This window comes from Peromyscus californicus, unplaced genomic scaffold, assembly GCF_007827085.1.
Source record: "Peromyscus californicus insignis strain IS unplaced genomic scaffold, ASM782708v3 Scaffold_10__1_contigs__length_136768540, whole genome shotgun sequence".
Lineage (NCBI taxonomy): Eukaryota > Metazoa > Chordata > Mammalia > Rodentia > Cricetidae > Peromyscus > Peromyscus californicus.
In genome coordinates this window covers 49,732,024-49,748,913 of record NW_026294391.1, presented here as the reverse complement: position 1 = coordinate 49,748,913, position 16,890 = coordinate 49,732,024, and the positions used below count along the sequence as shown (strand labels likewise).

The 16,890-nt window shown below is 40.5% G+C and overlaps 1 protein-coding gene across 1 annotated transcript in view; it reads left to right on the top strand.

The window, feature by feature from the left end:
- Positions 1 to 14,040, top strand: part of Pola1 (DNA polymerase alpha 1, catalytic subunit) — a 303,693-nt gene extending 289,653 nt beyond the window's left edge. Inside the window, exon 37 of the mRNA XM_052732483.1 lies at positions 13,006 to 14,040. Coding sequence (XP_052588443.1) covers positions 13,006 to 13,151 — 146 coding nt within the window. The 3' untranslated portion in view covers positions 13,152 to 14,040. The remainder of the gene's footprint in view (positions 1 to 13,005) is intronic.
- The last annotated feature ends 2,850 nt before the right edge of the window (positions 14,041 to 16,890 follow it).

Sequence of the window (16,890 nt, the reverse complement as noted above, 5' to 3'; positions counted from 1 at the left end):
CCCTCCAATCCAGGAAGGGGTCCCATACCTGAGAGACAGCTACACACACACACCAGCAACCTTTGAGTTGTAGAAATCTCCATGAGGTTATTTTGCCATCAAGCCGAGTTTGTGTAGTGTAGCAAAGTTCCCAGTGCCGTCATCTGGCATGTTACAGACAAATTCCAATTACTTTTCTACTTCGAGCTATTGTTAAACACTACAAGCTAGCTGACAGTAAAATTATAAATACAGGTGTTGTCACACTACACTATAATCAGAATTTTAATTTGAATTTTCATTTGTAAAGCCTTTTTTTTCCACGTGAAAATAGGAATAGAATTAGTTTTATTGACAGTAAAAAGACATTTTGAAAGCTTCCTAAATCATTACCTGTATTTAGCAGGAGGAAAAATTGTATATGTCCATGTAAAAAGAAGAGTTTTATTATCACATATTTACTCATTATATTTGGTGGTAAATAAAACGGGAAAGATGTGTTTGACATATGATTGATGGAACTCACTGGGTTTTGCTTCATCAGAACAATAGACAGACATAAATATATATTTTGCTTTTGTTTTCTTCTGCTGTTACTAATGTAGACCTGTAGACAAAATCTTCTAGCAAATTAAATACAGCCTGTTGGGAGTCTGCATGCAATGCTATAAACTTTTTTATTTGGCAATTTTCTCTTCTCACCCAGATTCCTCATCTGTGGAACTCTCCCCCCCCCCCCCCCGCCTTTGCATGGTGGTTGGAGTGGGTTCCCCCTTCTCAAGTCCCTTTTTTTCCCTCAAGGCATTTAGTGTCGTGTCTGCCAGATTTCAGTGATGAGCAGCGAATTGCTTTTAAAGTGGGCATTATGCCAGTTCAGCAGCACAATGGAAAACCAATCTTCCACCATTCTACTTTTGATGCTGTTATTGTAGCATTTTAGATAACTGCTGCCACAAAAAAAAGAAAGAAAGAAAAAAAGATGTGCTCAATTGCTACCAGTTAGTCAAGTTAAATCCAGAGTAGCATTAAAATTACTCTGAAAACTGTTTGTCAGAGGTCATGTGCCGTCGGTGGCTGCCGCGCATAGGATGGATATTCTGTTCGGGTGGGGGTTTTCCCCTTTATTATTACTGTGACTGACCAGCTCTCTAAATAGCCCTTCACTACCTGTTTACTTATTGTCTTCACCTCCCTGTTGAAAAAATGTGTCAAGCAGAAATGTTGAAAAGTTTCTTTAAAGTGCTGGAAATAGCAGGAGAGTGAGTTGTTCAGGGTGCTAGAGTTTGTACAGTGTGAAAGCAAAAAAAAAAAAAAGGTAGGGGGAGAGCAGGAACATAATTCTCTGGTTTCTATAGCAAGATTACTGTTTTCTTCTTTTTATCTTCACTTTTCAACCACTGGGTTCACTAGTCTACCGTTGTTTTTTTTTTTAATCGCACAAGTGGAATTTATCCTTTCTCTATCTCAAGTCCCCTTCCCCCTTTGCTGGCTTTGCTTGTGAATGAAAGGGATGTCTACTATGGCTATAGGACAGATGGCAGCTGTATATGTTGTGTTTGATGTATTTTGGAGAGAGTCATATTTTAGGCCAATAGATGGGCTATTTAGAGGATGGCAGTAACAGTATACTTGAAGTCTACTTCACTTCTTCAGAATTTAGACTTTAAAAATTACAGAAATAGCTCCACTCTCTGCTCAGGATAATTGAATGATGATTTATTGATTTATTGGCTGCATTGCAGTGATAATAAAAGCAACTCAGTCTTCTGAACTGCATTTCTTCTAAAGAATATGTCCCTCTTTATGTTCATATGGTGGCTTGTGAATTGTTCTCTTTGTCTTAATCATGTCTATAGGAACATCAGACATTAAGCCCCATGGAGGCAGGCCTTTTGTCTTTTTTTGTCCATTTCTGTATTCCCAGGACTTAGAGCAGTGTCTGGCACATAATAGACACTCAGCAAATATCTGTTGAATGAAGCAACAGTTCAAGCTTCTGGGTGTTAAAGCATGGTGTATTGACTTACCTATGGATGTTTCTCTCCAATTCAAGTGCTAACCTGTAACAAATATAGCAGACAGGTTAGCTGTATGTTAGCTTATTTTTTTTTTAGTTTCCCTCCTTACCCTATGACAAACTATACATGACACTCAGTCAGAACACTAAATATTTGCCGAATAAACAAGTAGAAAAGCCAAAACACAGGTTATTTGCCAGTGAAAGAGATGGTCATTTATTGATGGATATATGAATAGAATGGCTCCATTGGTCAGTATCATGGAGTGTCTATAATATCTAACACATGTGCACATGAGTGTACACATACAGAAAAAAAGAATGTGAGAATGTGATACTTTTACTATTTATAACTATAGTGAATGGCATTCACTTATAACATCTAAATAAGTCCTTTGTTCAGCTGGTCCTATCAGTGGGCAGACTACCTGTGTGGTGGCATACATGCATGAAATCAGTTAGGCCCCTCAGTTCCTAACTTTACCCCTTTACCTTTACCTCTTCTTTGGAATTATGACTTATGCATTTCTGCCTGCCCTCTACTACCATCTCCAGTGAAGTTCTGTGCTCCCATCTGCAAAATGAGGCCTAGAGGCTGTTTAACAAGGTCAGACCTAGGCTTCAGAGAATTCCATGACTTAATCAAGAACTGTACAGTGTAAGGTACACAGTGCTTTCCTTTTAATCATTGAGTTGTAAATATGACACAGCTTTAAATGGATAGCAACAATTTGCAAATCAATAAGAGCTAGTTTATAATTAGCTTTGGACTAAGCATAACAAAGTTACCTTGGGCTGAGGGTATACCTCAGCTAGTGTGGGAAGTCTTGTGTTCAATCCCAGTGCCCACAAGAAGAAAAAGAAATAAATCTATATGTTAAGGATGATAAGAGTGAAATGTACAGCAATAGAGGGATTCTTCCTTGGCAGCTAAAAATGTGCATATTAAACATCACAAATAGCGATGTTGAGTCTCACTAAGAACTTACATACTGCCTCAGAAGAGTGCCTCTTTTTCTAAACAGCAGATAAAAGACTTAAGCTTTACTGTAGTGGTTACACATTTCTTTGAGAAGAGTCTGGAATATAAAACATGACATTTCCTAATGTATTCTATCTCTATCTCCACTACCATTTAACCTTTATTTAATAGCAGCCAAAAAACAACTTGAAGGATTCAGAGTTTTTATTAGAGAAAATTTAAACACATATGAAGCAAAACAATTTACATTGCATGGCCTAGCGCTACCATTTTACACCCACATCAACACTAGATGACATTATAAAGGCTTTCAGTTGCCCAAATCAAAACAGAAATTTTGTATGAATATGCTTAGGAGACCTTTGTGGGGTTTGGGTGTTTTTTTGTTTGTTTTTAGATATATCATAGGGGCTGGTCGAGATGGCCAATGCTGATAAGCATATAATCCCAGTACTTGAGAGGCCATTGCAGGAGGATCATGAATTTGAGGCTGGGGTGTGTTATCTAGTGAGACTTTGTCAAGGGAAACAATTAGCAAACTGGATAGTACGTTAAAAGGTTTCCTTTTTTGTCCCTTTACAAAGAGGATTTAGAGAAAACATAAACTAAAAGTTTAGCCTTACAGAAAGCTTCTTTGGTCTTGCTTCCTGAATTAATCTGGTGGTTCTTTTTAGCTTATAAAATTGTTATGATTTTTTTAAAAGGATGTTTCTTTTGAGTTTTTCTGTTTTGTTTGTTTTGTTAGGGAAGGTGTTTGTTTTTGAGGCAGTGTCTGACTGTGTTGCTAGGGTAGTTTTGTGTTCCATCATCAGATCCTCCCACCTCAGCCTCCTGAGCAGCAGGATCTGTATGTACACAGTACTACATCGATCGAGCTAGGATTTATATCTTTTGAATTCTCTTTACCAGGGATTGGCAGACTTTTTTAATATAGGGTCAGTTGGTGAACTCTCTAGCTTTCATGACCCAATAGTCTCATTACAGTTGTTCATTGTCACCATTGTAGCTATAAGACAAAATAAACACAATGAGCATAGTTGTATTCCAATAAAACTTTATTGACAAAACCATAGTTTGTTAACCTTTGTTTAATAATAAGAAATGTGAATCATAAAATGTCAAATATCTTATTATTGCTTTAAGTAAGTAACCCCTCATTTGGGAGTCACTCAATATGGCCAATGCTTGGCCAGCCTTATAAAAGAAGAAACCTAAGGGGGACCATCTCTTTCAAGAGAAAGCCACTTTAGTAGTTTTCTGCATCCTTAAAGATCAAATTAAGTTCACTGAGGCCACCTCTTCTCAAAAGCCACCTCTTCTCAAAAAAGCCTTTTTTGCTAAGGAACCTTAAATTGTGGTGGAGAAAGGATGTCAATATTAAAGTAGCTAAATAAAGTGGGATGCTGTCCCCTATTGCCTCCTCTGAATAAACCTTAAGTTTTCAGTAAGAGACAGAGTTGGAAAAAGAAGGGCCGTGACTGACTGTCTTGGTCATCAGCCAGTTAAGGTGTCAAGATAATCTGGTCAATTCTGATGAAGTTAGTGTAGAATCATGTTTGACACGTCTCTGATCTATCTTGGGATATAATTCACTACAGTCTTCAGATTTCCAAGAGAAAAAATAAAATCCACTGTCTTAATAGAAGAATTTATTCCTGAGAGATCACCATGCATTGTTTCATACAATTAAAGAGGGTAAAGAGTATTAACTTTAAACCAAGTGGTGGTCACACACGCCTTTAATCCTAGCACTTGGAAGGCAGAAGCAGGCAGATCTCTGAGTTTAAGGCCAGCCCTACAGAGAGAGTTCCAGGACAGCCAAGACTCACAGAGAAAACTCATCTCCAAAAAAAAAAAAAAAAAAGACAAAAGAAAGAGTGCTAACCTTGACACCCTGAAAACACTGGGTGTTTTTCAGATGGAATACATCTGTGAAGTATGAAGACTACTGACATGTAATGAATTGTCCCCAGAAGTTGTTGCTTCAATGAACTTTCCTTTCTGTGAGAAAGGAGTCTGAATATGGATTAACTGAGAAAGTAGTATTTCAGACTTAATGGATAGTTCTCTAATAAGCTGAATTGCCTTATCATTCCTTCATTTTGATGCTAGCTGTTGAATGCAGGGCTTGCATATCCTAAGGAAGTATTTGATTATTGAATTATACCCCCACCTCATGCTTTTCTGTTGTTGTTTGGTTGGTGCCTTGTTTGTTTTGTCTCGTTTTCAAACAGGATCTTGTTATGTACTCCGTGCTGATCTTGAACTCATGATTTTTCTGCCACAGCCTCCTGAGGGCTGGGATTACAGGCATGTGTGTGCCACCACACCTATCTAGCTCTTAATATTTAGATTATATCTGATGAATCAGATCACAGATCATATCCATTTTACATAAACATTAAAGTCAATGCAGCCCCAAAAATGTATCTGATACAGATTTTGCCTTCATAGTTTTTTCTTGAATAATGGGTTTGATGATAAGCAGTCATTTAAACGTCTACTTGTGACATCTTCTATTTCCTTTCATTATTTTGCCAGAATAGCAGTTTGGTTTAAATTAATAAAAATTGGATTTTTTTTTCCTCCACGAAGAATGTAGCTCATCATTTTGGGACATAACATCTCCTATGTGCATGATATACAAATAGAGAGGGATTTTGTCCCATCCATGAACAAATAGAACCCAAGAAAAGCTGAGAGCTCCTAGGACAGTTTAAGCTGTATCTGCTTCCAAAATAGAGAAGAGAGAGGAGAGTGTCAGAGAAGGCTTGGAATACCCTCTGTCTGTTATCTATCCAGAGGATATTGTTGGTCCATCCTGGAACAGGTAAGGCTCTCACCAAGATCTATTCCTAGCTATTACCTTAGCAGGTCACTATAGTCCAACCATGTTTCCACCTATTTACATTGGTCAGAACAATTCTAAGACCCTGAAATGTGCTCTGAGAACAGAAAGGCCCAGTGAGAAGTAAAGAGATCCAGAGGATTGGGTAGCAAAGAAGGCCATCCTCTGTCCCCAAGAAGGCAAATACTTAGCCTTTGGTCCAGGAAATGTAAAAAACCATTCCCTTGGGTGTCCCTTTTCATATATTTGCTACATTCTGAACACTTTCTCCACCTCCCACCTGTGATAGATGATTATTTACCCTGGACCCATAGCTTTTACTATCTATCATTGTTCATTGTCATTGGCTAACATTTGTCGAACATTAACAGGGTCTCAAAAACTACCAAAGCACTCTAATCTTGCAACCTATACATTCATTAAGATGAGGAAAGATAAACAGAGGCTTGACATTCAGAAATTAGTCCAGAATCTGATTCTGAAGCCAATCCTTAATCATTTGGTCATTTATTACATAAGTATTTTCTCTCTCCCCTGGCTACCTTTTCTTCCCAAGATTGACCAAGCCTGATGAACATACACCCTTACACTGTAAATTCTCCAATGTAAGTGAATTCAAAATCCTGTTGTTATCCTCTCAACAAATAGTATATTTCTTTTGGATTTATGCACCCAGTTTTAAAAACCATGTAAATAGAAATTAAAGCAATGTATGAATTAACAGAAGAAGGGGCATATGAGCAAAAAAGATGCTGTGTGCACTTCTTAGATCATGTTTTCGGCCTAAGACTTGGAAAGGTGGGGCTTCAGGAAGAATGGTGATGGTGAACATGTTACTTCAATAGTATAAAGATATTAGATAAATGTAATCAGACATTACTGACATAGTTGTAATCTAGGCTCTTATTTGGAGGAAGGTTGAAATGATCAGAGTCTAGAAATGGGGTTGAGTCATGAACACTTGACTGGACAGACATGTTGTCCAACTTCTCAGAGATTTTCCTTGACTCTTTCCCAGTCCCTAATCCTCAGCCTTCTTTCAAAACTACTGACCTAGGCTAATCATTTCTGCTCTTGTCTGTCATAGAACACCAGCTAAGACATTAAGATATTTAGGGTATTTTCATTTTCTCATGACTGTGTGTGTATTAAAAAGTAGCACTCACATGAAATTTGACTGCCATTGCTGTCTACCCCATTGGCTTTGACTAAATTACAAGTTTGTGCATAAAATACTAGAATTTGGGCAAATTACAGTGACAGTCGTGGGTGGGAAGGCAAACATGTTTTGCGTTGGGACAGTAACTGAGAACTCTAGGCCTTTGGTAGAGTTGATCCGTAATCAACTTGGTTTCATGATGGAGATGGCTTGTTGAAGGTCAACATTTTGTTGCTACTTTTCCATTCAAATGCAGTATAGAATCATTAGGAAGGAAAAAAAAAAGCTAGTTGTTGAATGTAACCAGAACTGAGTCCTGATAGTTAAGGTACATATACAGTACTCTTGTACAGCACATTGATGGCTCTTTTTTAAACATTCGGAGAGTTTTTAAGGAAATTGCAATAAAGTCATTGTAATTCATAGAGCGTGCTGTAATACAGAGATACGTGTAAAATACAATCTGTGTACCTGATTGCAGGTAACAGAGTTAAATGTGCCAGCAATTTCGAACACAGTTTGATATTTCCTATAATAAAATATAATGCAAAAAAATTAAATATCCAATATCAATGGATTCTAAATGGTTTTGATATTTCTTTTTGTCCTTTCCCATGAAGAGTAATTTATTTCCCTTTTTAAAGTGTGGGCAGAATGATTACTAGCGCACTGTAATGTAATTGTGTTGCATTGATAAAATAAAAATTGTCCTTTATCTGTGTCCTGATAATGTTCAATTTACAGGCTGGCTTCTCTGCCACCTCTTCAGTGCTTTGAGTATTCCAGTTCTCCTCCCTTCCTGCTCTGAGAGCGCACAGAACTGTTTGAAATCCACTGGTACAATTGTCAAATCAATTATTCATTCTCTGCAATTATGCTCGCACAAAGAACATTTTGCTGGTCTGAATGATGATTAAATTAACAGCTATTCCAGCTGCCTGATAACATCTAATAGAATATTCATAAGCCCAAAATGGAATGAATTATCTCCATTAACTTCATCATGCTCACTTAATTACATGCTTGTTATTGTATTTACACCTTGTTAGATACCGCTGAAGCTGATCCAGTGGCTGGCCGGGAATTGGAAGCGTCTGTCATGGGGCAGTTGGAGCGCGTTTTGTAGGAAATGCTATTTATTTTAAATGCTCCACCTGCTGGGAGCCGAGGTTAGTCAGCAGCACTGAGATGAATTGGGAAACGGGGTGTAAAAAGAAATAATGTGCTTCTGACAGGCTCCGTGCCTTTTAAGTTGCTCTCATTCAGCCACTTCACAAAAAATTATTTTATTCCATCTCTCAGTGATGATGACATGATTGCTTTTGGGTAATCATTTACCATTCTGATTTTATTTTTTGAAGTAAATTGTCTGAAGTAATAGGTTCTTGGAATTACAGCGTGCCTTGCTTTTTTCTTAGAACTTTATTTAAGCTTGTCTTCCAGCATTTAACCCGAGTCCCCTCTTTCGTTTGATCTTCTAACTTTATTTATACAACAGTGCTTAATGATCCTGCACAATGTGTTTTTCCCTTCTCTGCACCCCCCCTCCAAAAAAATTTCTGTCCAGTATGGTTGACAGTACTTTTTATAACCTCAGCAAGGGGCCTGCATGGGCAATTTTCTTCCGACATGACAAATACAAACACCCAAAACCCAACCCTGATAGAATCACTTCATCTAGTTGAAAGGAAATTTTTGATCTCTTTCAAGGTGACTCTTTCTCCACTGCAACATGGTAAGGGGCACGACTCTCACTTTCTATTTTTTTCTCTGTAGACATGGCATTCTTTACATCGCCTCGCCCTGTCTCCTCCCTCCTTATATCACCCTCTGCTCTTTTCCAAACTTCTACTGGCCAGCCCTTCCTGGTGGTGGGGCCCCATTGCACCTCCATTTGTTTCAAGTGGGAAGGGTCACTGTTCACCACCACCAGGCTGCAGCAAGCCTGTATTTATTGAACATGAACCAGACCAATAGTGGGGAGAATTATAATCACACTTCTAAATACTTGTCAAATCAGTCTAGTAGAGCACTTGAGCTGAACCATGGACATTTTATACTGTTTGAAGGCTGTATTTTGGTATCAACAAAAAGAAGAAAAAGAAAACTGAAGATAATTGTTTATAAGTAGGAGTAGAAATGAATAATGGACTAACAGACTCTTCAGCCTTCAGAAATATTTTAGTATCTAGGAAATGATATCTCAGACAAGAATGGCCCTCCAGGCATTGGCTGGTGGATAAATATATTGCATGCTGTGTGTGCCTGGCACTGTGTCTTCTAGTTTTTTTCTCTAGACATGGATTTACTCAAAGATTACATGTTTTAATTTCTTGCGTTAAGAGCTGCATTAAGACTTGGGGCCCTAAATGTCTTTCTCTTTGAACTTTGGGTGTTATGTGAGACCTTGCAGACAACTATGCTTTGCCATGGCCTCTACTGTGGATTGGTAGGAGAAAGGCAGTGAGGCTAGTTGGCCCAGCAGCTCTGTGTAGCTCCCGTGGCGGCCGTAAATGAGAGAGAGCACCAAAGCATGCAGGTCTCCCTCCAGCCCCTCAAGGCTCCTGCATTTCCCACCAGAAGGCAAACACTCACGGGGGGGAGGGAGGGAGGGAGGGAGGGAGGGAGGGAGGGAGGGAGGGAGGGAGGGAGGGAGGGAGGGAGGGAGGGAGGGAGGAAGGAAGGAAGGAAGGAAGGAAGGATATGGATTAGAAAAGGTGGGAGAGCTGAGAACCTTATGGTGGGAAGCCATGCAATTAAAAACCTGACTGAGATTATTACCTGATTTCATAATTGACAGAATATTTAATTCAGATATAGTAAATTGACACACCTCTACACAGAGACAATTATGACTGACTGTATAACACCTGACAGAATCAATTATAACTGACTGTTGTTTGATACCTTTGCACAGAAATAAATGAAACAGACATTCAGAACAGAGACGGCTGCTGCCTGTGTGCCTAAGCCTGCCTTAATTAAAATAAAATAACCAGTAGGCGAGGTTTTAAAATGTCTTTGCCTCATGGTTCCTAGTTCAGTGTGTTTAAGACCAAAAATGGTTTTATAAAGAGGAAAGCTGGAAAAGGATTTTGCTTTACTGACATTGAACTGAAATATGTAACATAGGAATAAGTTTCCTTTGAGATGACTCCCATTTGTTTTGTTTTTTCAAATGGTGCAAGCATTTCATTTAATCAGATGACTTTTAACAAAACCTCGAAGACAGGTCAGTCCTCAGATGATCTAGTTTGTCTTTTATCAAAAACATTGTAACTTGGATAATTTTGTATTCTAGTTAATAGAAATAAACTTTCATATTATTGGTCTGTTTTATCTGATAAAATATTTGTAGAATCAAGCCAGGCAGTGGTGGAGCAGGCCTTTAATCCCAGCAGGAAGGAAAGGCAGGTGGATCTCTGAGTTTGAGGCCAGTCTGGTCTATAGAGAGAGTTCCAGGACAGCCATGACTACACAGAGAAACCCTGTCTCATTCATATATATATATGAGAATCATTACCTCGGCTAACTTTTTGACCTTGTTTTCTTAGGGACTGGGATGAGGATATTTTCTGACAATTACTGTATGACTATGAGCAATCTCTTCATGTAGAAAAGATCAGAGGGAAATAAGCACTAAATACATGTTCCTCAAAGAGTATTAACAAGAAAACTAAGGGAAAGAGGTTTATTGTGCTTGTGGATAAGGATGAGTGAGTTCTAGGTAATATTTTAGGTCATTAGATTATATTTTGCTGTTATGTTTGAAGTTTGGATTTGTGGAGCAAGAGACACAATTAGTGGTATCTGGTAGAGCCTGGTGCCATTGTTGCATGTGTCTGCCTCTTGTTGACTGGCAGTGTTGTCCTAAGTTTTGACCACAGCTGTCCTTGGGATGATGTTGTTACTGGTGGACTGCATTCAAAACCTAGAACAGCAAAAGGAGGCAGCAGTTTACTGACCACGTTAACTGACTTTCACTATTTAACATCTGTATTTTCTCTTAAGTTCTGAAGTGGTAGGTGTAGGATTGACAGAAACAGGGTAACAGTTTAATGTGATGTCTAACATGGATGGCCCCAGTGCCCAAAGAAGGAAGAGGAAAACTGAACAAGTGACTCCTTGCCCTCCAAGCTCCTGTGCTATGGCCTGACAGCTCATCCAGTTCTGTTTCCTAAAAGACCTTCCATATGCTATTGATTAAGCTCTCATTGGGGAAGCAAGTGGGAGCTTTTATCTGCATCCCTGTCTGCCAGGAAACGGTACTTGGGCTGTATTGACCAGCTATGGGATATGCTGGCGGTCACAGTTGTCTTTTACGAAGAAGCGAGCCCAGTGACGCTGGTTGTCATTCTAACTCTGCTGTGTGGCAGCGTAAATAGTCCCCTTTCTAACCAACCTAGTGGGAAAAGTCAATATCCCATCAGCAGAGGAGGTAAACACATCAGGAGCTCTGTCCTCTCTCTTCCTCCCCTGCTCTGTATTACCACAGCTCTTTAAATGTGCTCTCCCCAGTCATCAGATGCATTTGTGTCATTCACATGCACAGGGTTGCAGGCCTGTGGTTCTGGCCTGCCAGGAGGCAGGCACATTGGTTGGGGCCTTTGTTGTATATTGCCAGACTCCGATAATTAGAACTTTCAAATTGTCTTTGTATAGTCAGTTAACGATGTGTCCCCCTTCCCCCGCTTCTTTTTCTGCCCCTTTTGGGCATTTAAATCCTCAACAAAACTTCTTATGATTGTTTTGTGGAAACGCATTGGTGTAACTTAGAAAAGCTTGTGAACAAATATGAATGTGTAGCTAAGGAACAAAACTCTTGAGGCTGAGTTTTCATTTTCCAGGGTTTTGTGGCCTTTATTGTCTGTCTGTTGTTGGAGCAGTATTTTGCTTTCTGTGATGGATGTGCTCTCACGTCTGTTCTTCCTGGTCCTTTCCTATGCCCAGGTGCTGGGAAGCTTTGTTCCCCACCCTCACCCTCACCCCTAGCACCTTGGCACAGGCAATATCTGAACCCCTACCTTGGGAATAGCCGACTTCTAGGCCTTGCCAGCATCCTTGAACAGCAAGCAGTGGCATAAGAGAGGTCACAAAAGTGACTTTCTACAGCTATTGGTTGGGGGTTCTGGCAACCTGAATTTCCAGATCTGTGTCTCTAGGACCTGTTTTGTGACCTTACTCAGTTTCCTCAGCTATAAACTTTCCAAAACGTCTCATGGAGTTCCTGAGCAGCTTTGAACAAAGACCGTTCAGGGAAGGGATGAGTTCCCCAAAAAATTAGACCTCAACATAGCAGCACTGCTGCCCCTTTCAAAGAACCAAGTACAGAAGTAGCAGACACTGTGGAAGGGAGAATAGGGGAAGGGAATGATTCCTCTGGCTGATAGAGCCATCATCAGAATAGGAAGGCCAGGAATGGATCGATAAAAAGAGCTGGGAACACAGGTGGGGCACTGGGTCTGAGTTCTCACAGCGTGGACAAAAAGAAAGCTTGGCAAAGGACAGGTGGACCTCCAGGTAGCTGTCCTCCTTTCAGTAAAGGTTTCGTTTAACAAAATGGGCAGATGGGGGATTAGAAGAAACTGGAGGCCAGCTAGCTGGGGCAGTGTGGTTTGGGAGGCACTAGGGAAGATAGCTTCCTTCCAAGTCCAGATTCCTACTGCAGTGCATGCATATGCTCAACAGCACAGGAAAACTAGTGTCTCGGAGTGGCACTCGTCTTGCCTACTGTGCATGGGCATGCACCTGCAGGTCACATCAGTAGAGGTGGCCTGACCTGGTTTGTCCTCCTGAAAAGAGCCAATTTAGGCTTTCACAGACTATTCTGAGATACCTCTGGCTTTGAACTGTCCCCAGGGTAGAAAGAACAGAGAACAGAGACAGTCCCATGAGGACATCAGAGACATGGATCTACAATCAACCTGCACCCCTTCTCTGGAAAGGAATGTTGAGTTTCTTTGAAGAAACTATCTGACTACCCTTTTATAAACTATCCTTTTCTTTTTATTTCACTTTAGATAAATTGAAGAAGCAGTTCTTTACCCCCAAAGTTCTTCAGGACTACAGAAAAGTCAAGAACATAGCAGAGCAGTTCTTGTCCTGGAGTGGCTACTCTGAAGTGAACCTCAGCAAGCTCTTCGCCAATTATGCTGGGAAGTACTGAGAGACCCAGGAGCAAGCAAGGAGGCCAGCTGGCCAAATCTCAGCTTCTGAGTGCGCTCCGCTTGCCTTTACTGCTTCGCCAGTATCTTGCTTTTCTTTCGAGGGTTGCATGTTGTGTTCGTGTATATGTGGACCAGGATGGAAGTGTAAAAATATTTAACCTGCCAACCAGTCTTCATAGCACACTGTGCCACCGAACCCTCTGCCAAGTACCTGAAGACCTATCTTATTGGGGACTGGGTTTCTGCAGGCAGAAATTGCTACTTTAAGAGACCTAAGTGACCTTCAGTTTGCCCTGAGACTGTAGCAGAGACACCCCTAAAAAGAGTTGTGGAGTCTAGTGGGAGTTCTAACATTTTGCTTCTTCACATGTTAATTAAACACAGTATATCCAAATACTTGTTCAGCTACTAGTTCCAAGCATGAATGTTTTCAGTGCTGCCTTTCACATAAGTGGTGTGGGGGTGGGGGGTAGAAATTTTGCACTTACTAAATAGATTACACAGAGCACATTTGTTCATTGAATTGTTCAAAGTCCAACACTGAGCAGGTGTCTCATACTCCCATTCCTTATGTTTTTCCTTTATGTAGAATGTTCAGAGTGAAGGTTTATACAACAGGAAAGCACATTTCGGATACTTTAACCTAACATTTCACAAAAATCTTGGTGAGATTGCAGTGTGGCTCACTCTGTTACATTCAGAAGAATGGGAGGCAGCTAACAGGACCTGGTGCTTGCTATGTTCTATCAATTCTTCAGAATGGCTTTCTCCTTGCCATCGATAAACTATTTCAATATGGCAGCATTAGAATACTTACCTATTTGGGTTTTTTTAGAAGGGAAAATGCATTGTGTTTTGTACTTCAGAATAAAGTTTTCTAAAGGGAAACCAGTTGTAGTGATTTGTTTTAATTGGGTGCAGTTTCAAGTTGACAGCAAGGAATAAAAGCTTGATTGAAGACCATTCCCTTCCCAAACCTTGGCCCGCTTTCTTTCATAACAACCTGAGTCAGAACCCAGTTCAAAGATGCTGAGCAAGCTATCTATATATTTGAAGCATTGAGTCCTTTAGTATATTAAGCATGGAGAGGACTAGGGTTATTGATTCTTGATCCAGAAAGAGGGAAAGAAGGCAGAAGGTGGAGGGACGCTAAACCAAGAGACAAGCTGATGACTCCTGGGAGAGAGGCATTCTACATAGAGGCCTCCTAGAAAAGAAATACTTGGTAAGCAGTGGATGTAAAGAAATTCTTGTTCAAAAGTCGTCTTTTGTCTGGTTTTTGCCATCTCTTTTCTCTCCCTCCTCTCCTCTTCAGGCTCTTAAGCAGCTCCTCTTTCTCCTCTTCTCTTTCTCTTACACTAAGAATTCAAGTAGAAGCACTAGGTTTGGGGCCCTGACAGTTAATTGGCACTAAAAGCGATACAGCCAGTCACAAGTTAGAGCAGGCAAGTTGCTTTAGGAAACAAAGGGATTCATGTGCTCTTGTCACTCCTGGTCAGCTTCTGATAATTGCTACTATATTAAAGTAGCAGTGTGTGTGTCTAGAGCTTATGCCTTCACTCGGCTTTCTGAAAAGAAGGTATATTATTTTCCTTGATTTCTGGAGGCTGTGATTATATTCAATATAAATAAAATAATCCTTAACTTGGTCTTCAAGAAACCATGAAAGACTCAACCTATTACTTTATTTCTTGCCTCTGCCTTGTGTCTATAATCACTCTATGGACAGGGACTATTTCTATATAAAGTCTATAGAAAATCAGACATTTTGGCAAGTAGTGATGGCACATACCTGTAACCCAGCACTCTAGAGGTGGCCCTAGAGTTGCCATAAATTCAAGTCCAGCTTAGTCTACATAGAACGTTTCACAACACCTAGGGACTCTTTCTCTAAAAACAAGCTCAATGTAAATAAAAAGCATTTTGAAGTACACTTGCAGAGAGCAGCCAATGGCAGCAGTTGGCATTTTCTTACTAGGATCTCTTACCTAATGTAGGCTTTGACTGCAGGTGCCTGAAGGATTCCAGAATTTTATGGAAAGTTGGACCTGCAAGTTGAAGCATTACAGTGAATACTTGTTGGAAGGTAGGAATATTGCCCACTCGCTTTTCTCAGGAGGGTCTCTAGTCCTTGACATGCCTTGATTGATGGCACACTGGGTAGAACTGGTTCAGAAATACCGCCCATCTCTGTCTCCACGGGCTCCCTGGCACCAGCCTTCAGTTCAAATGCTGAAGCATGAATAGAGCAAACTGTACACACTAGGGAGTACCAGGGACAGTCTACAGGGGGCAGTAGTGATGCTGAGAGGGGCGGGCCCACTGTGGGCCCGCCCCATGATCTAGTGTGCCAGAGAAGCCAGGAATCCCAATATTTAATAAATGCTTGCCATTCTCTAAGCCTTGACAGTTTTTTACATTTTTATTTATTTTAGCTTTTCAAGACAGGGTTTCTCTGCATAGCCCTGGATGTCCTGGAACTCACTGGTGAAGACCAGGCTGGCCACAAACTCAGATTCATCTGCCTCTGCTTGGATTAAAGCCATGAGCCACCACACCTGGCTGGCAGTTGGTATTTTGGGGTTTTTTTTGTTTGTTTGTTTGTTGCTTTTTTTTAAAATTTGTGTGCATTGGTGTTTTGCCTGCATGAGGGTGTCGGGTACCCTTGAACTGGAGTTACAGACAGCTGTGAGCTGCTATGTGGGTACTGAAAATTGAACCCAGGTCCTCTAGAAGAAGAGCTAATGCTCTTAACCGCTGAGCCATCTCTCCAGTTTTTTGTTGTTTTGGTCTGGTTTGTCTGTTTGTTTTTGTTTTTAAAGACTATTAAACCTCTGGGCTAAAGCTACTGGAATTAGTTGGGAAATGGTACCCTAAAGGGTCCTGCTCTGCTCAGGGCCTCTACTCAGAATGTAGCACTTTTTCAGTTTAATTTAGGAACTACGTTGGACCTGCTGCTGCTGCTGCAGATCCTTACACAAGCTTCCCTTGGACCAAGCTTGCTGTCTTTCAGCCGTCCTATATACAAAGGTTATAAGGAAGGCCAGAAGTTGAAAATCCATAGAGAATGCTCAAAAATATTCTAATCTGTCAAATAAAATATGGATAAAATCAATTATGTGACAGTTGCCCAGACTGTGGGGAGCTGATCAGGGTTTACAGATTGGGGTTCAGGATGAGGGAAGAGAATGAGTCAGGTGCCTTTTCCCACTACTTCTCCAGCCCTTGCCACCAGTGAGCACCCTGAGATACTTGGAAACATACTGTTTAATGTGAGTTGGGCGAAGATACAAAGACAAGGAAACTCTAAAAACAGATTTACATCTGTGTCAGGGTTTTCTGAAAAGCATCAAGCCCCAGACCTCTCTTCAGGAACCTGGACCCCTCACTTCAACACTACTCAATGTTCCCGATCAAAACTTAAATCTATCTACCTCTCCCTTTCTCTCCTTCCCTCCCCCTCCTCCCCTCTCCCTCTCCTCCCACCTCTGTCCTCTCTCCTCTTTCTCCTCACCTAAATATTTCTTAATTGAACAGTTTGTGGCAGAGCTTCCTTATAGCAGTTTAATAGATTAACTCATCTGAGCCAGCCTCAAATTTCAGATTAAAATTCCTTCATCCCGAAGGCAGCATTATCAGGTTGTTGGAGGCTGTTTTCAAACCTTGGTTTTGAATAGCAGCGGCTCTGCATTAATTTAACCACTAAGCTAATAAGTAGGTTTCGTTTTGTTATGCTAA